The sequence below is a fragment of the Ovis aries genome, chromosome 7 (genome assembly GCF_016772045.2).
Source record: "Ovis aries strain OAR_USU_Benz2616 breed Rambouillet chromosome 7, ARS-UI_Ramb_v3.0, whole genome shotgun sequence".
In the NCBI taxonomy this organism is placed as follows: Eukaryota; Metazoa; Chordata; class Mammalia; order Artiodactyla; family Bovidae; genus Ovis; species Ovis aries.
Genome location: NC_056060.1, coordinates 43,880,791 through 43,904,976, shown reverse-complemented (window position 1 = coordinate 43,904,976; position 24,186 = coordinate 43,880,791). Strand labels below are relative to the sequence as shown.

The 24,186-nt window shown below is 38.6% G+C and overlaps 2 protein-coding genes, 1 non-coding gene and 1 pseudogene across 8 annotated transcripts in view; 3 read left to right on the top strand and 1 right to left on the bottom strand.

The window, feature by feature from the left end:
• Positions 1–173: 173 nt before the first annotated feature.
• On the top strand, positions 174–13,928 carry LOC114115608 (eukaryotic translation initiation factor 1-like; annotated as a pseudogene).
• PCLAF (PCNA clamp associated factor) lies at positions 7,965–16,601 on the bottom strand. Of its 5 annotated transcripts, XR_006060377.2 has the most exons (5): positions 16,494–16,601; positions 16,112–16,189; positions 14,564–14,726; positions 14,391–14,472; positions 8,868–9,000 (listed from the first exon to the last, which is right to left on the bottom strand). XR_006060377.2 is itself a non-coding variant. In XM_060417789.1 (4 exons), exons 1-4 carry the CDS (start codon positions 16,537–16,539, stop codon positions 14,469–14,471), a joined length of 291 nt encoding a protein of 96 aa, XP_060273772.1. In that variant the 5' UTR covers positions 16,540–16,601; the 3' UTR covers positions 7,965–14,468. The 5 variants fall into 5 exon arrangements, 4 of the variants coding, with proteins under 4 accessions (XP_060273772.1, XP_004010583.1, XP_027827553.1 ...); XM_060417789.1 differs by having other exon boundaries at positions 7,965–14,472; XM_004010534.6 differs by lacking the exon at positions 14,391–14,472 and having other exon boundaries at positions 7,965–9,000.
• On the top strand, positions 15,000–15,106 carry LOC114115978 (U6 spliceosomal RNA). The gene has a single exon (XR_003590078.2). It is a non-coding gene; the product is annotated as a U6 spliceosomal RNA (small nuclear RNA).
• A 3,714-nt stretch (positions 16,602–20,315) lies between the features above and the next one.
• TRIP4 (thyroid hormone receptor interactor 4) overlaps positions 20,316–24,186 on the top strand; it is a 50,561-nt gene continuing 46,690 nt past the window's right edge. Inside the window, exon 1 of one of the 2 annotated variants that reach the window (XM_012181364.4) lies at positions 20,316–20,487. In XM_012181364.4, coding sequence (XP_012036754.1) covers positions 20,387–20,487 — 101 coding nt within the window. In that variant the 5' untranslated portion in view covers positions 20,316–20,386. Of the gene's footprint in view, positions 20,763–24,186 lie in introns of both variants that reach the window. The other variant, XM_012181362.4, reaches the window with a different exon arrangement.

Genomic DNA, 24,186 nt, shown 5'->3' with positions numbered 1-24,186 from the left:
AGGGGTAAGGCGAGGAGCCGAGGGGCGGCTGAAGCCGATCCGGAACCTCTAGCGCTGGCCCCACCCTCGGCCCGGCGCAGAGCACCCTGGCCCTCCCAATAGGACAAACTTAAAGCCGGCAGTGAGACAGGGACAACACCACTTCCGGGTCATCCCCGCCATCGCCCCTCCTTAGCAACCGCGTGGGGTTGCTAAGCGGAAGCGCCTTCAAAGACAACCGCCCCCATTACTTCTGGGACCATCAGGAGGTAACTGGGAATGTATGCTCCTCTTGGGTAACACGCTCTTACCTTCTGCTGCTGGTGTTGGACTGAGCACCAGCCGCTGCCAAAGTCACGAAGCCAATTCTGCTTTTCCCTTCGCTTGTACTTCCCTTACGAGCCCCCCAGACACTATTTACTCCTTGTTCCTCCCTCCCTGAATCCCGGGCGGACCTATTGACTCCTCCTAAGGCTCTCTCAGGTCCCTCCAGGGAGTTACTTTCTGGCGGTTTAGCAAGCATCTCCCTCTTGTGGATTTTCAGATATGTTTCAACTGGGCTTTTAAATCTCTTCCGTTATAAAACCTTTTTCATGCACTTCGTTCTCATGTGACAAGCCCTTGAAACCCAATGGTGAGAAAGTTTCACCCATCTTCTCTTTTGTAAGTATGACACTTGCTTGTGTATGCTCTGGAAATAATTCTTAAAAAAAAAAAAAACAAACAATGAGGCCAAAGGAAGCCGTCAATCAGATTTGGGAAGGAGGAAGACATTTAATCTACTCAGAGTAAACTTTCATTCCTGTACTGTGGACAAGAAGAGTTAATAAGAGATCTCATATAGCCTTGTGCTGAAGTGACCTGAGTTTGAAATATATTGGGAAAACCACTTCTTGGAGCAAAAGCCATCTACATAATTAATTCTCTTTTTAGAAAAATGACCTATATGTTTATGGCAGTTAAATATTCAGAGAAGTGTAATTGGACATTCAGAGAAAAATGAGTGTACATTTTGGCTTGACTTTCCTGTCTTGAACAGATCTGATCAAAAGCAGTAAAGCTAAACAGTTCAGTTCAGTCGCTTGGTCGTGTCCGACTCTTTGCGACCCCATGAATTGCAGCACGCCAGGCCTCCCTGTCCATCACCAACTCCCAGAGTTCACTCAAACTCATGTCCATCGAGTCAGTGATGCCATCCAGCCATCTCATCCTCTGTCGTCCCCTTCTCCTCCTGCCCCCAATCCCTCCCAGCATCAGGGTCTTTTCCAATGAGTCAGCTCTTCGCATGAGGTGACCAAAGTATTGGAGTTTCAGCTTCAACATCAGTCCTTCCAATGAACACCCAGGACTGATCTCCTTCAGAATGGACTGGTTGGATCTCCTTGCAGTCCAAGGGACTCTCAAGAGTCTTTTCCAACACCACAGTTCAAAAGCATCAATTCTTCAGTGCTCAGTTTTCTTCACAGTCCAACTCACATCCATACGTGACCACAGGAAAAACCATAGCCTTGACTAGATGGACCTTTGTTGGCAAAGTAATGTCTCTGCTTTTCAATATGCTATCTAGGTTGGTCATAACTTTCCTTCCAAGGAGTAAGCGTCTTTTAATTTCATGGCTGTAGTCACCATCTGCAGTGATTTTGGAGCCCCCCAAAATAAAAGTCTGCCACTGTTTCCACTGTTTCCCCATCTATTTCCCATGAAGTGATGGGACAGGATGCCATGATCTTCGTTTTCTGAATGTTGAGCTTTAAGCCAACTTTTTCACTGTCCTCTTTCACTTTCATCAAGAGGCTTTTTAGCTCCTCTTCACTTTCTGCCATAAGGGTGGTGTCATCTGCATATCTGAGGTTATTGATATTTCTCCCAGCAATCTTGATTCCAGCTTGTGCTTCTTCCAGCCCAGCGTTTCTCCTGATATACTCTGCATATAAGTTAAATAAGCAGGGTGACAATGTACAGCCTTGACGTACTCCTTTTCCTATTTGGAACCAGTCTGTTGTTCCTTGTCCAGTTCTAACCGTGCTTCCTGACCTGCATACAGGTTTCTCAAGAGGCAGGTCAGATGGTCTGTTATTCCCATCTCTTTCAGAATTTTCCAGTTTATTGCTGGATAATGGAAAAAGGAAGAGAGTTCCAGAAAAACATCTATATCTGCTTTATTGACTATGCCAAAGCCTTTGACTGTGTGAATCACAATAAAGCTTAATAGTAGTTCCTCAATTTGTTCTCTAGTCCAACAGTCCCCAGGCTTTTTGGCGCCGGGGACCAATTTCATGAAAGACAATTTTTCCACTGACCTGGGTTGGGGGGAATGGTTTTAGGATGATTCAAGCACATTGTATTTATTATGCACTTTATTTCTGCTATTATTACATCACTTCCACCTCAGATCATCAGGCATTAGATCCCAGAGGTTGGGGACCCCTGCTCTAGTCCATGGCAGTGAATGTCTTTGCAACTACTGGCTATTGGTCATAATAATTTGGGCATAATAATTTTACTGGTTATGATAGCCTTAGTCACCAATATTGAACAATTGTCCACCTAGCCAGGGCAGAGGGAATGAGCTTTGGTAACTTTAAAGAAACAGCAGATCTGTAGTTTCTTGTACATGTGAGACAGTGTTAAATTAGTTCACCAGTGAGAGTCTATTTAGCAAAACCTGAAGGAAATAACTTCAGGTTCAAATGTCAGTAGTACATTGTTAAATAAGTCTAAAACATTTCAACCCTTGCCCTGGACATGGATACATGTGTGAGTATACACAAACAAAATGCAAATAGAATCTGAGTACATCTAGTCAGACTTAAAGGACAATTAATTGTTCTTTAAAAATACACTGGCTATAATTAGCAAAATAGAGCTTGGTATTTCAATTGCCAACAGGTTAAGTATTTTAAAATTTTTAATTAGAAAAGTAAACAATAAGCCCAATGAGCAACAACTTATCTAAAATGAAACTATGCTGGACTTAGATGTCTTTAAATATTAATAACATAAATATAGTAAATTTGTTCTATAGAAATAAATGTTTTATTGGGTAATAGTTAGTAGTTTGTTAAGTCGCTTCAATTGTGTCCGACTTTGTGTGACCCCATAGATGGCAGCCCACCAGGCTCCCTTATCCCTGGGATTCTCCAGGCAAGAACACTGGAGTGGGTTGCCATTTCCTTCTCCAGTGCATGAAAGTGAAAAGTGAAAGGAAGTCGCTCAGTCATGTCCGACTCTTAGCGACCCCATGGACTGCAGCCCACCAGGCTCCTCCGTCCATGGGATTTTCCAGGCAAGAGTACTGGAATGGGGTGCCATTGCCTTCTCCTAGTTGGTAGTTTAAGCCAATATAAAACTGCAAATTCCTATGCATCATTCATTTTTCCTGTTCTCTGAAGAAATATGACATACAGCAGCATTTACATCCTCTCTTCTTACAATTTTAAAAAATTATTCAGTTAGTTTTGTGTAGGTGTATGAATACCTGGCTTGATTCCTAAATGATCACTTGACTTATTTAATTCCATCATTTTCAATACACTCATTACTTGGAGACCTCTAATGATGTATAGCATAGGTGTATACATTTATGAACTTGTACACTGAAAACATATGCATTTTATTGTATGAAAATCCACCTAAATACTGATAAATATTTTAAAATTCAAATAAATAAGTATATAGCACAATCCACACCTAAAATTAGCTATGTGAGCTTAACTACACTTTCAGGATTTTGTGAGCAGTATCACAGAACTCCATAATCTTTTTTTAAAAACTATTACCCATGGGGAGGGAGGTGGGAGGGGGTTCATGTTTGGGAACGCATGTAAGAATTAAAGATATTAAAATTTAAAAATAAAAACTAAAAAAAAAAAACTATTACCCATATCAACTTTTTATTTTTTAAACTTTATTTACTTTTTTTGGTCATGCCATGCAGCATGTGGGATCTTACTTCCCTGACCAAGGATGAACCCACAACCTCTGTAATGGAAATGCAGGGTCTTAACCCCTGGACCACCAGGTAAGTCCCCAGGAAGCCATATTCTTAATATGAACCATAATTAAGACAGTGCTCTCAAATCTAGGATAGATCTCAAACAGCCTTCAAGGTCAATACTGTACCTTCATCCTTCAGATCAATACAGGATACCTCTAGCCTTTTTCTCAATCTCTTCAAAGCTTTTTGTCATTTTTTAAATTGTCCTTTGTAATCATTTAAGAAAAAATTAGGTTCTCTAATGTTTATTTTTAGAAACCCAATACTGTTGATCAATGATTGATATTTAAATATTCAAATATTCTTAGACTTCCATTGGCATCTCCAAATACAAAAGACAAAATAGACAAACATAAAGATACCAAAATTAATGAATACTTGGTATCAGAAGAAAAAGCTAGCTTTACTGTTTATCTGCCTAAGCAATATACAACATACAAGGCATGGCCCCCTGCACAAGGGGCTTACAGAAACTCACTTAGGATTCATGTGCCATAAGCAATATAATGTTTAGACTTAGGAAGAGAAGGCTAAAGATATAACAACTATTATTAAATACTAGAAGGTTGGTTTGGAAAGGAGAAACTTGTTTTGTTATTTCAAGGACAGAACCAAGAACAAGAGGGGAGTTAAGAAAAAAAATTAAAAAATTTATTTTGGTTGTGCTGGCATTCGGGGGCTACTCTTCGTTGTGGTGCATGGGCTTCTCATTATGGTGGCTTTTGTTGCCTAGCACAGGCTTCCAGTGCACAGGTTTCAGTAGTTGCAGCAAGCGGGCTCAGTAGTTATGGGCTTAGTTACTCTCAGGCATGTGGAATCTTCCCAGACCAGGGATTGAACCCTTGTCCCCTGCATTGGCAGGTGAATTCTTATCCACTGTACCACCAGGAAAGTCCAAAAATCAAATTTTTAACTCATAGCATTTTCAATTAGCACTGCCAGCTAATAAAATAGTCCATCTACTGAAAAGCTGTAGGCGGCTTGAGTTGAATAAGACAGCTTCTAATGCTCCCCCCAGTTTTGGGGAATTCAGTGAAAACGTTTCCCACCTCCACAGGCTATCCTCAAAGGTAAAAGGAACCATTGTAACAATGTTAGGTGGACTAAGACCCAGCTGAATCTTCAATTTTTCCAAAAGTGAGTTAGCTTGAAGAATTCGAAATACAATGAGATTTGGAAGCAGTGTATATATAATATGGGAAAAGTTCAGTTAGTTTAGGCTTTATTTTTCTGCTTTTTTAAAAAAATGGTATTTGTCATCTCATAAATAAACCTGAGCAGACTATAATTTTCACTATAGTATTATCTGCCTTTTGAAACTATGTAAACATAAAATTTGTATGAACCTCAAAAATTCCATTAGCATTCAAAAATTCCATAACAGTAGCTTTAGTCATTGTTTGCTCAGGAGTTTAACACTAATTATTTGAATAATCCATTCAAAAAGAAAAGCCAGATTAAACTTTGTGAAGATGGGTACAAAATCAAAACTTACTTTTTAAAATATATACATTTCATTTTTTGATTCAGTTTCAACATAAAATAGGGAGCCTGTACTTATGTTTCAGTCAGTTCAGTTGCTTAGTCGTGTCCTACTCTTTGCAACCCTGTGGAATGCAGCGCGCCAGACTTCCCTGTCCATCACCAACTCCCAGAGCTTGCTCAAGCTCATGTCCATTGAGTTAGCATGTCCATTGGATGGTGATACCATCCACCCATCTCATCCTCTGTCGTCCCCTTCTCCTCCTGCCTTCAATCTTTCCCAGCATCAGGGTCTTTTCCAATGAGTCAGTTCTTCACATCAGATGGCCAAAATATTGGAGCTTCAGCTTCAGCCTAAGTCCTTCCAAAAAATATTCAGGATTGATCTCCTTGCAGTCCAAGGGACTCTCAAGAATCTTCTCCAACACCACAGTTCAAAAATATCAATTCAAAGTAATGTCTCTGCTTTTTAATATACTGTCTAGGTTGGTCATAGCTTTCCTTCCAAGGAACAAGTGTCTTTTAATTTCATGGCTGCAGTCACCATCTGCAGTGATGATGAAGCCCAGGAAAATAGTCTCTCACTGTTTCCACTGCTTCCCCATCTATTTGCCACAAAGTGATGGGATTGGATGCCATGACCTTCATTTTTTGAATGTTGAGTTTTAAGCCAGCTTTTTCACTCTCCTCTTTCACCTTCATCAAGAGGTTCTTCAATTCCTCTTCACTTTCTCCCATAAGGGTGGTGTCATCTGCATATCTGAGGTTATTGATATTTCTCCCGACAATCTTGTTTCTAGCTTATGCTTTATCCAGCCCGGCATTTTGCATGATGTGCTCTGCATATGAGTTAAATAAGCAGGGTGACAATACATGCAGCCTTGACATACTCCTTTCCCAATTTTGAACCAGTCTGGTGTTCCATGTCCAGTTCTAATTGTTACCTCTTGACCTGCATACAGATTTCTCAGGAGGCAAGTAAAGTGGTCTGCTATTTCCATCTCTTTAAGCATTTTCCAGTTTGTTCCGATCCACACAAAGGCTTTAGCGTAATTAAGCAGAAGTAGACATTTGTCTGGAATTCTTTTGCTTTTTCTATGATCCAACGGATGTTGGCAATTTGATCTCTGGTTCCTCTGCCTTTATCTTAATCCAGCTGAAACATCTGGAAGTTCTTCATTCACGTACTGCTGAACCCTAGCTTGGAGAATTTTGAGTATTACTTTGCTAGTGTATGAGATGACTGCAATTGTGCAGTAGTTTTAACATTACTTGGCATTGACTTTCTTTGGGATTGGAATGAAATGGATCTTTTCCAGTCCTGTGGCCACTGCTGAGGTTTCCAAATTTGCTGGCATATGGAGAGCAGCACTTTCACAGTACCATCTTTTAGGATTTGAAATAGCTCAGCTGGAATTCCATTACCTCTACTAGCTTTGTTTGTAGTAATGCTTCCTAAGGCCCACTTGACATCGCATTCCAGGATGTCTGGCTCTAGCTGAGTGATCACACCATCATGATCATATTTATGTTTAGAAGGGGCTAAACTGACAATCTACATTTTAAAAAAGCTTTGACAAGGAAACAGATGACAGGAGACCTCTAATAAAGTTGTATGTATGTGCTGTATGCTCAATCATGTTCAACTCTTTATGATCTTATGGACTGTAGCCTGCCAGACTCCCCTGTCTGTGGAATTTTCCAGGCAAGAATGCTGGAGTGGGTTGATATTTCCTACTCCAGCAGATATTCCTGACCCAGGGATCAAACCTGCATCTCTTGCCAGGGATCGAACCCACGTCTCTTCCATCTCCTCGTTGGCAGCTGGATTCATTACCACTGCACCACCTGGGAAGTCTGCCTAATAAAATCGCTTTGTTGCTAAGTCACTTGTGTCCAACTCTTTGCGACCCTATGGACTGTAACCCACCAGGCTCCTTTGTCCATGGGATTTTCCAAGCAAGAATACTGGGGTGGGTTGCCATGCCCTCCTTAATATAGTTAGACATCACTAACAATTGTATATTTTGAAAGGATTGTATTTGAAAAGACTGCAACCCACTCCAGTACTCTTGCCTGGAAAACCCCATGGATGGAAGAGCCTGGTAGGCTGCAGTCTATGGGGTCGCACAGAGTCGGACACGATTGAAGTGACTTAGCAGCAGTAGCAGTTTCTTTAGGTCAAATTTTTTGGGAAACAATTACATATCAAAATTAGACTTCATTAGACACATTTTCCATCAAGTTCCTCTCTCCATCAATGAAAAATAGCAAATCAGGTTTCAAATCCATCGAAAGCCTAATTATCAAGGAAGAACTTAGGATAAAACTCTGGTCCCAATTCAGTAACAGTATGTTTAATATCTAAGCAAAAAATATAATCTATAGTCATCAGGACTTATTTTGGAAGTTCATAAAATCAGGCCTGTACAATGATTTGCATTTGGAAGGAATAAAATAGAAATACCTAGTAGGATAAAATCTTAGAAAGCACACACATGGATAATTTTATGAAAATAAGTATTCATTTATTGAAAACAAACTTCAGAAAAGAATGTCTGTTAAATATGGCTAACTTTGATAACAGGAAGTCAGTGAGCAAAAAGCCTGATGACGAAGAAAAATATCAGTCACTAAGTACTACTATACCCACTTCGACTATACCCCTGGTTATCTTGAAAAGCATGATAGTAGCTCTAAGGACTTTAGACAGTTCTGAGTTTATGGCATGATCTGTCTTTCATGTTTTATTGATTTCCAACTTTAAAAGCATAGGCCCAAAGGGTAATATTTTATGACACTAAACCAAAGGTATATTCTAGGGAAATTCCTCTCTTTTAAAGTAGTCTATGGAATTTTCCTGTCTGGTTCCAATATGGAATTCCACTATGGAATTCCACTATTCCAATATAAAAAAATTTTATATTTTTGCTGTTGTTTTCAGAAGCTTTATTAATCCTTTAAACCTTAGGACCAAACTGCCTGTAAATTTTTCTAAGGAGAAGGTAGACAGCCATCCAGATTTTTGCAACATTGCCTCTTTGGCCCCCTTTCTTAAAAAGGGTATAGGTTCAGTTTAATTAACATTACTTTTTAAATGTGCAAAAATCTACCTCTGCTTTTTTAAAGCAAATAAAAGGAAGAAAAATATGGCATCATTCCAATAATCAAATGCCAATAAAATGGCAACAGTACAAAAATCTAAGCAAATCTCAAATACAGCAGATTCATAATTAGAATACCATGTAATAATTTTAGCAAGATAAAGTTTAATAATAGGTAAAGGAAACCAAATACTGTGTTAACCGTAATTACTCTTACAGATTTTCCAGTATCATAACTACTTGCTTTTGAATAACTAAATGTAAAAAAGCCTAATTTTTTAAATTAAATGCCTACTCAACAAAACTAATTGGAACAAATACATTTATGCAAATTTACATCCTAGAATACCAGAGTAAACAGGAGACATCAGTCAAGGGTGAATAAGAAAGTTCTATTCTTTTTCATCATCTGTGTGATCAGGTGGCAAAGGGCATGCTCTGTGGAAAGAAAAGAGAACTTCGGTAGTCACCCAAGTCAAATGTTTTAAAAATAAAACATGAAAACATGAATAGTTTTTAAAAACTTTCATAGATCAAGAACATTAATAGTGCAGTGGATCTGGTCAAGTGACTAGAAATGAGAGAAAATTAAACTCCCATAAACTGACAAATCCCTACAAATTCCAAATACTAAAGTGACAAAAATTTTTAATAATCTATTTTGCCTCTTAATTTGCCAAGTCAGTTTCCTCTTTAGAATATGTTGCCATTTTTATTTAAGAGGGAATCTCTATTTCTATACCATCTTCTTTCAACGTGTTAAGTAGGTTGATGAAGCAGTATAATCCTTCAGCAAGAACTCCGTTAATAATAGAAAGCAAAAAAATTCAACCATTCCACTTGAACAGAGACAACAGCAAGTTGTCATATTTGATTGTATGTCCTTTGGAATTTATGAATGTATTATCTAATTAGAAAATGCCCAAATTGTATTGTTGGCATATGGTAAACATAGCTTCTGAAAAACAACTTACACTATCCCAAAGTCCTCTGGTACTCAGTATAATTTTTATAGAGAAAAAGTCAATCAAAATTTTTAAATCAGAATTTTTTAGAGCTGGTAAAGATTTGTGAGATCTATCCTAAAACAGCCAGTTTTCAAATTAGATCTAGACATGGAGCTAGAAGGTGAAAGAAGAAAGCTAAAACAAGGATATTCTGACTTGGTGTAACATTACCATTGACTCATCCACTATTACATTACCAAGAGGTCTTCACTGTATTTTCCTGGAAATTAAATGAAGTTAACAAATGAACACTATTGTAATCCAAAATTCTTTTCTTCAAAGACCTGATTTAAGGTTTTAAGAAGACAGTTTTTCTTGATTCAGATTCTCCCCATGCAACAGGGAAATTTACTCTGCCTTTGTGAGAATAATAAAGCCGTAAGAGTAGCTATATTCCAGATAAAGAACTAGGGAGATTATAATAGAAGTCCTTCTGATATACTGATAGTTTTCTATTTATAATCAATAATAAACTATTGAAAGAGTTCCTATCATAAGGAAAAAAATTTTTCTATTTCTTCAATGCATCAATATGAGATAGATGTTCACTAAACCTATTGTGGTAATCATTTCATGATGTAGGTAAGTCAAATCACTAGACTGTACACCTTAAACTTACATAGTGCTGTTTGTCAATTACATCTCAGTAAAACTGGGAGAAAAAAGTCAATCTATTGATTTACTATAAAGGGATAAATGCAACTCTCAAACAATAACAAATCTAAGAAAGAGGCCTAGTTTTATGTCACAGATTTTATTATACTATGGATCAAAGTTCTTTATGAGACTATATGTGTAATCTTTCACTATATGATAAGAAACCTGCAATATAGGTTTTATTGTTATAATGATCAATGGTACAGCCATATTTGGCTATATTGCCAAATATTTTGTTTCTTTAATTTAAGTGAAGTGAAGTGAAGTCTCTCAGTCGTGTCTGACTCTTTGTGACCCCATAGACTGTAGCCCGCCAGGCTCCTCCATCCATGGAATTCTCCAGGCAAGAATACTGGAGTGGGTTGCCATTTCCTTCTCCAGGGGATCTTCCCGACCCAGGGATTGAACCCGGGGATCAAACCCGGGTCTGCCGCATTGCGGGCAGACGCTTTAACCTCTGAGCCATCAGGGAAGCCCTTTATTGAAGGCACAAATAATTCAAGAGGATTGTTGAATATTCTTGAATATTGACTATTAGTTTGTTCATATTAGAATGAGAAAGAATACGGAAGAATGGTGCCAGTAAATGAGAAGATCCTAAAAGAGACTTTTAGGATCATGATAATAAGTCTGTTAAAAAATACTCTGTCCAAAAATGTATCCTCTTGCTTGTTGATTTTGTTTTAACAGAAATGATAATAGTGATATAGCAACAAAGTATAAAGTTCAGCTACTGCTCCAGAATTTGACATTCCTTTTAAATATCTCATCAGTTGGATAGTAAGCACTCAATAATAATTTACTAAATGATCTTATGAACAATATTGTCTTAAAATTTTAGATGCAAAAATATCATTTTATATGTTAATTCCTTTTTTTAACTTCTCTTTAACCATTTACTTTTATCTAGCTGTGTTCAATGCAAATCAAATCCAAACACAATGTACAATCCAAAATAGGTGTACAGTGTTCAGATATGAAGCAAGAGTGTGTTCATTCACACACATGGATCTCACATAACTTGAGATGGATGTTAGGTCTGGTTGTTCCTGTTTAGATTTCTAAAAATGACAAATATTGTTTAAAATTTATTTAGAGTACTATAAGTATTAAATACTTATCATTTAAGCATCATTGTATGAACATGTAACCAATGATTTCTACTTCTAAATAGATTTCTATACATCAAGGCAGTTTCAAAGTTTTACTTTCCAGAATCAAGTCCACTTAGGTTTAGAATCATCTAAAAATAATGACTGATGTAAAAAGTGTTCCACGTGTAGCTATTCTTATTCAAGTTTAATATATAAATGTATATTTACAGAAAGCACAAAACAGTTATGAATTTAATGCAGACAAGTTTCCAGTCTTCACTTCCCAACTACCTAATACACATTATTTTTTACCTCCTTCATATATTTGCCTCTTAATTTCCAAATTTATCAAACACGCCTTCAAAACATCAGTTTTTAGGTTTTAAAAATTATTCAGTACATGCAGAAATAAAAAGCAATATTTTAAGATTGTTTGAAGTCAATGTACTTCTAATCTTTGGAATCAAATTAAGAGATCAGAATTAGCTAAACTAATCTGGCACTATTGTTGGATGGGAATGTTTGACAGGAAATAACTGTAATTTGACTTTTAAATACATATGTAGGGATTACCTATGTTTGGATTTGTAGTATATTCCAACCCATTATTGCCTTGGAACATCTCAGTTATTACAGAAATCCAAATGCAAAGTCAAATTCAAAAGCCCAGAGGAAAAGAGTTAAGTTCCCAAGAGAACAATGAAAACAATGTAAAACCTTATGGAGAGTATATCAGCATTAAACCAGGACTGCTGAAACAATACACAGAGGATTTAATAACTGCTGATTCCTTCCAGTGTACATCATAAACAGAATCACCGAAGCTTTTTGCATCACCTACTTGTTTGCCTTCTAGATTTCTTGAACCAAAATGAAAACTGAATCTCCATTCCATAGCTCATCCTTTTTCTCTAGATGAAGATGCAATTATTCTTATCTAGATGCAAGGTAGTTTGAAGTGTCCATGTCTCTTGTTCCATTTAATCACATCATTAATTCCTGATATTGTCTCCATTCTTATAATGAAACTCCAGGAGATTTAATATTGGCTGTCATTATCTGCTCAAATTCTTCAGATGCTCTTTAAACTAATCCAATCTGAGACTCTCAACATTTTCTGCCTTAATAAAATAAGGGGTGGAATTAGTGGATTTGATGAAGACTTTCTTATTTTCTTCCTGACACAGAATTTCTAGATGCCATACGGACTGGGCTTTAGAATATGGGTTGGTAAACCTAGATGTTTCTTGGCCAAGTCTCTTAATGGTAGAGATGTAGAACGGCAAGCAAGACAACAAGGAGACTAGCTGTTGACCGCAAGGCACAGCTCACCGCTGTGGTTTGGACTGGAGGACCTTCTGTGCTGGTTAAAGGAACGGATGAATAAACTTGCTTGGGTAGGAGCAGTACCAGAAGCAGCAGCCCCAGTGTGAGCCCGGCCACCGCCCACTTGTCCATGTTGATCACTCTACCTTGGGCCGGCTTGCTGCTTGGTGCCCAAGGCTTGCTGGCTGGTGCTGGGAGGTTATCTAGCAGGGTCTTAAATCAGAAGGCTTCATAATGGCAGTGATGTCATACCACCCACACTCACCATGCCCACCTCCAGTCAATTTATTTTTGAAATGAAAACTTCAACACTCTTTAGAGAGTCTGCACTATTTCTCATAAATCTATTTAAAAAGCAGGTTTCCCTTGTTTTTTCCTCCTAAAAGTATTTCCCCCCCAGATTCTTAAAATATGTTTGTTGTTGAAAATTGGTAGCACTGAGTGTGAGGAGAGGTTTTTACCCAGTGACATCACTCATGATATTTGGTATATTTTGTACAGAGATTTGGTGTGTTTATATACATGTCTTTTATGCAATAATGATTGTACTTTTGAATCCAGTTTTGTTCAACATTTATCATGAACATTTTCCTGACATTAAAAGCTTGAAAGCAGCCCCAGTCACTGAGCCACCACCGAGGACTCAGCAGCCTCCCGCTCGAGGCTCCTCACTTCCCAAGGCTTGGTACCCCCTGCCCGCCTTCTCCCGCCGCTGCCTCCCACAGGCCGTTTCCACCGAGGAAAAGGAATCATGTCTGCTTTCCAGAACCTCTTCTTTTTCGACCCCTTTGCTGACGTAAGTAAGGGTGATGATCTGCTTCCTGCGGACACTGAGGATTATATCCATATAATAATTCAACAGAGAAACGGCAGGAAGACCCTTACTACTGTCTAAGGGATTGCTGATGATTATGATAAAAAGAAACCAATGAAGGCATTGAAGAAGAAATTTGCCTGCATTGGTACTGTAATTGAGCATCCAAAATATGGAGAAGTAATTCAGATACAGGGTGACCAGCGCAAGAACATATGCCAGTTCCTGGTAGAGATTGGACTGGCTAAGGACCACCAGCTGAAGGTTCATGGGTTTTAAGAGTTTTTGGCTCACTGAAGCTTAACTGAGGATTTCCTTTCAATGAGTAGAATTTCCCTTCTGTCCCTTTTCACGAGTTTAAAAACTTCACAGCTTGTATAATATAACCATTTGGGGTCTTCTTTTAACCTGGACTAGTGTAACTCCTTCATGCAATAAACTGAAAAGAGCCATGCAAAAAAAAAAAAAGCTTGAAAGCATGATTTAAGTATCTTCTTAAAAACTTTACACAATGAACTCTGTATGTGTGCAGTTTTATCCCCATCTTGTTTTGTTTTTAAGTATCTTTATGTATTTACAGAGAAGTTGTAAAGAAAATATACCATGGTGTTAGTCCTGGTTGTTTCTAAGTGATGGGGATTTCTGTATTTTCCAACTTCTCCACATTAGTTATATATTTCCTATGGAACCTGGACTAATAGTTTTTTGAAAGGTGGGGTTAATGGAAATCAAGGTAAACCAACATGGAAATTACTTTTTGAAAATAAAAAGGACTATAGAAAATAGAAAAAAAAAGAGAGAGAGAGAGAGAGAGAGAGAGAGAGAGAGAGAGAGAGAGAGAATAAAGACCAGAAGTTCATGGTTAATAAAGTAGCACTTGTCATCTGAATGGGAACTGATCCTCTTTGAGTAAATGAGTAAAAATAATACCTTTCATTGATGCTTGAAATTTGGGGATGACATAATAAGAGGTTAGCATAGTTTAAAAAACTTCTGGTTTGTATTTTCTTATCTGCTCAAAGAGAAAATTTAAAGTTACTCAATATTTAGTTGTCTTTTATTTTCAAGAATATTTCTTCATACTTCAGAATATGAAAACTTACTTTCTCTTTGCTTTTCCCAAGCCACTGCTTCCTGCCTCCTCAGGAATTCTATTCTCTTTTTCTGAATCTTTAGGGGACAGCCTGAAGAATTCTCCAATTCCTTTTTGCCACTTGGGAGTTGGGCGCACACAAACTGGATTCCCTCCTGCATACTTATTTTCAACTATAAAATAAAACAGAACTAAATAAAAATTAAGAATATAATCTCCATTTCTTAAAGGGAAACAATTCTTTAACATCAAATCTAAAGGATATTAAATGGTGGTACATCTATCTTTAAGGTGAATTTTAAAATATGACATGGTGCATGGGGATGACCCAGAGAGATGTTATGGGGAGGGAGGTGGGAGGAGGGTTCATGTTTGGGAACGCATGTAAGAATTAAAGATTTTTTTAAAAAATAAAAATAAATAAAAAAATAAAATATGACATGATAGTGCTCACTTCGGCAGCACGTATACTAAAATTGGAACGATACAGAGTAGATTAGCATGGCCCCTGCGCAAGGATGACACGCAAATTCGTGAAGCATTCCATATTTAAAAATATAAATAAATAAATAAATAAATAAATAAAATATGACATGATAAAGTTGTATTCAGTCAATAGTATATTATACATTAATATAACAATGCAGAACATTATTATATGTATTCTTTACCCTAGAAAAATAGCATTAACAAGATGTTTACAACTAGAAAATATTTTTCATATTTTGTCCACAAACAGAGCTATTCAGTTAGTCTTATGTACTGTCATACTAAAGTTTGACACACTTTTTCCTGTATGTTCTTAACTAGAGCTTGCAGAAATAATCTTCCAAACTGCTCAACTTCCTTCTAAAAGGAATGAGAGACACCAGATGGCAGTGTATTTTCTCAACCTTTCCTAGCACAGAAGGAATAATGTGAAGCTCTTTCCCTGGCCCAGGTTTCCCTCCTAATGTCCCAAAAACAGAATCAGAAGCTGCAAGGTTGGAACACACACACACACACACACACACACACACACACACACACAGGTTGGAACACACACACACACACACACACAGGTTGGAACACACACACACACACACACACAGGTTGGAACACACACACACACACCAAACTTAAAAAGGGAAGAAAGGAAGGTAATAGGAAAGACAAAGAACAATATGCAGAAATGAAAACAAAAACGTGATTAGCATTGTCACTAACCTCTCAATTCTAGTAAACAGGTGCTTAAGTAGCCTCATACAAGAAAAAGTCCAGTTGTAAATATTAAGAAAAATAACAACGCTAAGGCAGAAAAGAAAAACAGGTTTGAAGAGAAAGTGTGTCCGTCCCTAACCCAAGGCTTGAAATTTTTGAAGACCGTGCGACCGCTCCATCTCTACCCGCCAAAGAGACCAAGGCTCGCTCATTACATCAAAAGGCAAGGAAGAAAGAAATTCTGGGGGAGGTGAGGATCTCAAGAAAAGAAACTCCGCAGTGGGTATGGGGATCAGTGGTGCCTGGCCTGATCTCCTTTTGAGAGGGTTCATGTAGGAGCTTGCAAGGGCGTTTTTACCTTTCCTTGAGGAAAGCGGCGTGGAATTAGCGGAAGTCGAGGAACCAAGCACCTTCCTGGGGGCTCGAGAAGCCACCACTGCGGAGAGAGGGAAAGGGGGCATTCAGAAGGGGGCACGAAGAGGCTGGGAGCCACGTTCTCACCACACTCTCCGACCCAGCCTATTGGAAAGGATTGGAGAGGAGAGCCCCGCGATCCAGAACAGCAGGCAACCCTCTCCTGTCCCCGCCGCTTCTTCCTCCTGGTTAAAGGGATCAGGCTGCTGCTTCCTGGCGGGCTGGACCAGTTTGGCAGACAGGAGGGGAGGCCCCCTCTTCTCCTGCCCATAGCGGAGCTGCCCAGAGAACCATCTGCCCTCCACTATTGTGCCCGACTGCCTCACCTTTTCTGTACCTGCCAGGCACACTGTCTGCTTTAGTCCGCACCATGTTCGAACTCGAGAGGAGAGCAACTGACTCTCCAGCCGAAGATGTTTCACGGGACAAGGCCCAGAATACGAATCTCCCGCCACAGTTTATATTGGTCCCTTTCCCGCGCGCTCCACCAACTCTCCCAGACCGCCACTCCCATTGGTTCCGCGCCTTTCAAGCGCAACCAATCGCCAGTGTCCAGTGGTGATCACGGCGGAGCTGGGCGCAGTGTCGACCCGTCCATCAACTTGTAGAAGCTTGTGATTCGTACCCTCCTTAGGTGGGAGGTGCCAGGGCGCTTTCCTAGGATGCCCTGTGTGTTGGGTGCTAAGATACGTGCTAAGATTGTGAACTGAGTAAAACAGCCTGCTGAGAAAAGAAAACCCGGGAAAGACAGCGAATTCCAACATTTCTTCAAAAATTAACTACAGTCTCACTCCTGGAAGTGACTCCTGAAATGTAGCGGACTTTTTAACGTCTCAGGCATGAACTCTCTTTGCAGCATCCATACTAAAAAACTCTATGGAATGGTCAAACGCTAATACATTTTATTTACAGGGATGATTTTCTTACCCCCTTGGCCAGGAGGTGTAGATTGTGGGATCTTAGTTCTTGGATTAGGGATCGAATCCAGGCAACAGAAATCCCCGAGTCCTTAACACTGGACTGCTAGGGAATTCTCTATTTACAGAAATAAAAAAAAATTTTTTTAATGAAACTTTCTAGGATGGTGTGAAACAAGAAAAAACTGAGCAAACTGTACATTTTAAAAAGTCGAAGTGTTAGTCGCTCAGTCGTGTCTGACTCTGCGACCCCATGGGCTGTAGCCCGCCAGGCTCCTCTGTCCATGTAATTCTCCAGATAAGAATGCTGGAGTGAGTAGCCATTTCCTTCTCCAGGGGATCTTCCCGACCCAGGGATCCAACCTCGGGCTCCCACATTGCAGGCAGACTCTTTAGGGCCTAAGCCAATGTACCTACATAAAAATAAACATTATAATAATAAAACATTTTCTCTAGACCTATATGAAATCAGAATTCCTTTAAAAATATGTCAAATCTGTTAAGGGTACATCTGTGACACGTAGTGAACATGACTTTAGACTAGGACTCATAACTATTTTCTATCCCTATGCTTATCTTAATTACTCACAATACACCTGGGGAATGATTTTCACACGGCGAAGACCAGGCACAAAACCTGATCAGATGAAATTGCCTTAGGATGTACTTTGTTAAACCCGCACTTGAAAGGCAACCCTGAAAGTGTAAGCATGGCATTAATTCTCTCCAATAAATTATGCTTGAACTTTCAGAATAAAGGCTACTTAGTGCTTTAAAAGAATCAACAATTACTTTGTTTTTGAATTAGAGAATCTAGACAGCAGATTAAATTAACATTATAATAGGAGGGGTGGTATTGCAAATTATCTGTAGCTTTGTCTAAATTTTAGAGACTAAGATTACAGCCAAAGTCCTGTCAGAAAAATCAACAAGCCCCAGGGTTCTCCTCCTTGTTCTTTATCATCAGACCCCTCTCAGTATACAATGTTTCTTCAATGCACACTATTTCCTTTTCAGTTAAGTGGCTTCTACAAAGGACTGAATTACCCAGTTCCCAGATCCTTGTAGAGATTAGAGCTGCATAGAGAATCTGCTGATCTTTTCTCTTAGTCAACATGCTAAGTAAATTGCTTTAAGTATTGCAAATATATCTTTACACACAGAGGCAAACTATGTATTACTATATCTGTTTGTATGTCTGTCTTTTTAACGCCAATTATAATAAGGAAGGAGGCATATTAGAGTAAAAACTTAGGGGAAAAGCAGTGATACTTAAAAATTCTTAATTTAAATATTTGCTTTGGAAAAGTGCTTCTCCGTTCCTGTTAAATAAACTAGACAGTTGTATAGCGTGAACCTGAAAAATTTAAAGGCCTAAGGCATTAAGAAAGTTGTAGTATGTACAGATGAAATTTCTGCCTAAATTTATACAAACGAATATCCTTAAGGCATATTAAATAGGTGTGCTTGCTTTGCTCAGGCATAAATTTATTTTAATAAATGGTAATATTATAAATGGCTTTACATTGCATATATTACAAATAGTACAATCAATAACATATTCCTTGTGAAAAAAGAACACTTTTATTCTTGAGGAGCTAGAATGTCCTATTGTACAAAAAGCTTAAATTACTCTGTCTTCAAGAAGTTATTCCTCTAGTAATGGGAAGAGAGCATGTATAAAAACAGGTAAAGGATTTGGATGTTATAATTTGTACTAAATGTAGCAGATTTCTATGAAGAAACAAAACTTGTACCCATAATTTATGAAAATTCAGTCTTTTTTAAATGAGAAAGCCATATATTTTTGAAATTAATAAAATAGTCTAGTCTCAACATAAATCAACACACATCTGATTTTGATTATATCGGTGAAAACTAACATAAGGTAGGAACAACATCCAATTAATGTAATTATGAAAAGCCTATACATGTAACACAAAGCCAGTCAATTAAATTGACCAATGAAATATATCAGGTTCCCAGAGAAAGCTGGCTAAATTTTCCCCAGTTTGTTGTCCCAGAGGAAAAGGGAGTAGCAAAAAGATCCTTAACTCTGGTTATCTTTAGTTGAAAAACCTTTAACTTCTTTTCTAAAATTTTTGTTTTTAATTGGAGGATAACTGCTTTACAATATTGTACTGGTCTCTGTCGTACATCAACATGAATGAGCCATAGAAATACATATGTCGCCTCCCTCTTGAACCGCTCTCCTACCTCCCACTCTATCCCACTCCTCTAGGTTGTCACAGAGCACCGGATTTGAGCTCCCTGCATCATACAGCAAATATCCATTAGCTATTTTACATAGGGCAATATGTTTCCAAGCTACTCTCTCAACTCCTCCCACTCTCTCCTTCCAACTGTGTCTACAATTCTGTTCTCTACGTGTCTCCACTGCTGCCCTACAAGTAATTTATTATCAGTACCATCTTTCTAGATTCCCATACGAGAGTGAAAAGTTAAGTCGCTCAGTCGTGTCCGACTCTTTGCGACCCCGTGGACTTCTCCGTCCATGGGATACTCCAGGCAAGAATACTGGAGTGGGTTGCCATTTCCTTCTCCAGGGGATCTTCCCGACCCCAGAGATCGAACCCAGGTCCCCCGCATTGCAGGCAGACGCTTTAACTTCTGAGCCACCAGGGAAACCGAGCCATATATATATGCACCTTTCCCATATATATGCACTTTTAACTTCTCAAAAATCAATAGAGAACTCATATTGAAGGTCATCAAAGCCAAATCCCAGCACCTGTTTTATTAAAGTTTTTTTTTTTCTTTCCTCCCTCGAGCTTACAGAGTTGTCTTGGCTCTAATAAAAAAGACCTGGCTCAAAAAAGCAAATAGCGGTTTTAAAAGTAGCCTGAATCAGATATTAGACGACTAACAGTATTATAAAGCCTCTGCTACCAGAGAAAACCCTTACAGCTTTCAAGTGCTCTTTTAAGTGTTTTCAATAAAACCAGAACAATATAAAAGCTGGCCTCTTAGGTTACGGGGTATTGTTTCCTAAACTGTAGTTTTTAGAGACATTTGTATCATCTTAGAATTCCCAGTTCTCGAGCCCTACATCTGACAATGCGGAAGAAACATGCGCGGATTGAGCTCGGATTCAAGTGCAAACACCGGGCGGGAAGAAGTGGGAGGAGGCATAGGTGGGAGGGATCTGCGTTGGGGGCGGTGCTAAGGCGCGGGGCGGTGCAGGCTGGCGGAACCCGCGCGAGCGAGGTCGGTTTTGCTAGGGGCCTAGTCCGGTGTAGAACGCCGAGCTTTTGCAGCCCAGCTGGTTCCGGCTCGGGAAAATGGCGGTGGCTGGGGCGGCGTCCCGCCAGCAGCTGGTGGGCTGGTGCACGGAGCAGTTGCGGAAAAGTTTTGGCCTGGATGTCAGTGAGGAGATCATACAGTAAGACCGGTTTGGGTCCGAGGCGGGAAGGAGCTCTGGGATGTGTACTGACTAAGCAAACGGGGAAGCGGAAAAAGGACTAAAAAGTTGATGAGAATGAAGAAATTTAATAAAAAGGCTGCTGTCTATCTCCAAGCGCCGAATTTTGACCTCCGGCTTTATAGTTTAGCTTCTGGAATAGGGTGTCATGCTCCACAATCGGCTGGTGGGGCCTTCTTTTCCCAGGAAAACGCCAAATCCCTATTATCTTTCCTTATACATTTTGGAAAGAAGGGGTAAGCCAAGTTGTTTTTTCAGAAATTCCTTGCTCTGAACATTTTATCAGTAGTTTGCCCAGTCCTGCTTTGTGTCAAATAGGGCCTGAATTTAAATAAGGGTGGCGTGGTGCTATGCAAAGATACCTCCTGACTTGGGAATCCCTGGTTCTGTTTCCTGTGGTCATTCACCAGTTTCGGAACCTTAGGCAACTTAGCTTCCGATTTTGTACCTTAGTTTCCTCTTCTGTAAAATGAATAATGAGCACTGATTATCTTTAACAATTTATGATTCTTGTGAAGTGGAAGTGGTGATTTGATTTAATACCTGCTTGCAGTTCATTTAACTTTTTTTTTTTTTCGTTACTGCATACCAAGTGCTGGGACAGCAAAGATGGTTGATGAGTGCAGAGGTGAAGGAAGTGCAGGGTATTGGGGAGCATGGGAAAAGGAGTCTGATTAAGGTTTGAGAAACTCGTAACATTAATTGCAAGGGATGAATGGAGAACTAATAGGTAGGTGTCAGTGCAGAGTTCAAGAGTAGGGAAAATTTTCTACAAAAAATAGACTTAAGAACCTAGAAGTGTTTCTTGATTTGGCTTCTTGCTCATTGATGCTGAAACTTAAATTGCAGCTGTAGAGCTTTTGTAGAAAGGTGAATTTCTGAGTTTGGGAGAAAATAAGCTTTTTGGCAAGGAGAGAGTTAAGAGAGCCTATTTTAAAGGGTAATTTTGAACGTGGTAATAGATTATCAAAAAATCCCAGTTAAGTGAATTCTGTATCACTTATATGTGGAATTCTAAAAAGGAACACCAATGACTTGTTTACAAAACAGAAGCAGACTCACAGACATAGAAGACTAAACTTATGGTTACCAGAGGGGAAGAGGGAGGGGATAAATTAGGAGTGTGGAATTAACAAATACATATCACTATATATGAAACAGTTGAACAATGGTTTACTATATAGCACAGAGAACTACATTAAATATCTTGTAATAACTTAGAAAAGAATCTGAGAAAAATGTACATATCTAAATCACTTTGCTGTACACCTGAAACTAACACAAAACTGTAAATCAACTATATGTCAATTTGTTTAAAATTTTAAATATTTAAAGATATTTTTTAAGATTAAAGAAAAGAAAACCAATCCAGCCTAATTGTATGGCTTGGCTTTACCCTTCTTTGAAGGCAAGATCAAGTTAAGTAGTTTTCAGACATTTTTTCAAGCAGTAGAATGCTGTCAAATGAAATAATGAAGCTTTGTAATATACCAAACAGAAAAGAAAAATCTATCAGTTAAAAGAAAAAAAGATTGAGGCTATTTTTGATGAATCAACAATGGAGTTTGGATAGTTGCAGGCTTCTCAGTCTCAGAATCCAGTTGTATTGTGTTGCTTATACAGTATTAGGAAAATTCTAATTCTCATAGATTGTGGTTTAATAGCTCATTTTGCAGCCTTAGATTTTCCTCAGTTAAACTTATTCACACAGTTGGAAGAGGAGTGATCAGAAATTTCTGTTTTAAAGTAGCAGCACTAAGTATGGCTGTATACTTGCTTGTATTTAAAAATATTTATAAATATAAGTTAGACAAGAATTGTCCGAAACATAAAACAAGCACTAAAGCTACCTATAATTTAGCGCTGTTGGAACCACTTCTAGGTTTTCACTAGCTGTAGCACAACAAGCTATGATGCCATGATGAAAGCATTTGCTGTATAGATTTGCTGTGCCTTGTCTTGCTGATATTTAATTGAGAATTACCCAGATATACTATAATAGTGTGCTAACTTGAAGAGTTCGACACAAGTGGCCTGAATTTTTTAAAAAGACAGCATAAAGCTGTTACCTTTCTAATCAGTGATTCATTTATGGGACATTAAGGTCTGTACACAGAATTAGCAAAATAAACCTTATTCCACAGTCTGCATTAGTTTATTGCATTCTTTTTAATGGATGATTAATATCCCATTCTGGAGAAGGCAATGGCACCCCACTCCAGTACTCTTGCCTGGAAATCCCATGGATGGAGGAGCCTGGTAGGCTGCAGTCCATGGGGTCGCGAAGAGTCAGACACGACTGAGCGACTTCACCGTCACTTTTCACTTTCATGCATTGGAGAAGGAAATAGCAACCCCCTCCAGCATTCTTGCCTGGAGAATGCCAGGGACGGTGAGCCTGGTGGGCTGCCGTCTATGGGGTCCCACAGAGTCGGACACGACTGAAGGGATGCAGCAGCAGCAGCGTTAGTTTTGGTTGGATCTATTTTGTTAAGATTTGATGTTTAACACATTTGGATGTATGTTGCTCTTTATTATTCTTTGTTAAATATTTAAAATGACATTTATTCAGTTGTTTCTAAAACTCTTTAAGTAATTCCCTAGTGCCTTGCATATTCCAGAGTTAAATGATACTTTGAGGTTCTTTGCAGCTCTCTGAATTCTTGATACCAATTAATCTTTTAATGGGGCCTACTAAGTTTGGGGATCAAGTTGATTAAATCTTAAAATTCATTAAAAACAGTTGTCTATTTTGTAAAAATTTGTATTTGATTAGAAAATGCTCTTAAGGAGGCCCAAAAGCACAGGTTTTTTTCTCTTATAGATTCTGACTCTGCAAATCAACCACCACATTAGGTAAAGAACCTAGTACATTTACTACCAAGGATGGGACAATTATGTGATATTTTTAATTCAAAGAATATAGCATTATTGTAATAATTTTTCTTGTATCTCATATCAGTATGTCTATATTACAGTTTCCTCAGATCATGTAATACTGTCATGGTCTGATACCTGAATTTTTTCCCTTCTCTAATGATGTAAGGGGACGACAGAAGATGAGATGGCTGGATGGCATCACTGACTCGATGGACGTGAGTCTGAGTGAACTCTGGGAGTTGGTGGTGGACAGGGAGGCCTCGCGTGCTGCGATTCATGGGGTCGCAAAGAGTCAGACACGACTGAGCAGCTGAACTGAACTGAATGATGTAATATAGTCACTGTAGAAAACTAAAAAAAATCACCAAAGGGTAAAGGAGGAAACTAAGATTACCATAATACCATAACCCAGAGATAACTCTATTTCTCTCTTGGTGTTTTTTCATATGCATATTGTAATACATTTCTAAAATATATTCATTGTAAAGGAATAAAGAAAATAAAAACAAACCAACTGTTTTTAATCATCTCTGTTAGTGGTAATCATTTTAATGTGTAACCTTAGGTTTTCTACAAAAAAGAAGCCTTTTTTCTGCACACAATTGTATGGATATATACATTCTTTTATAGCAATTGAGATCATATACTCTATGGGTTGTCCTACTATTTCACTTTATATGAGAGCATTTTTTTCTCAGGTAATAGTAATTAGTCAGGGAATTCCCTGGGGATCCAGTAGTTTGGACTCTAAGCTTTCACTGCTGAGGGCACAGTTTAATC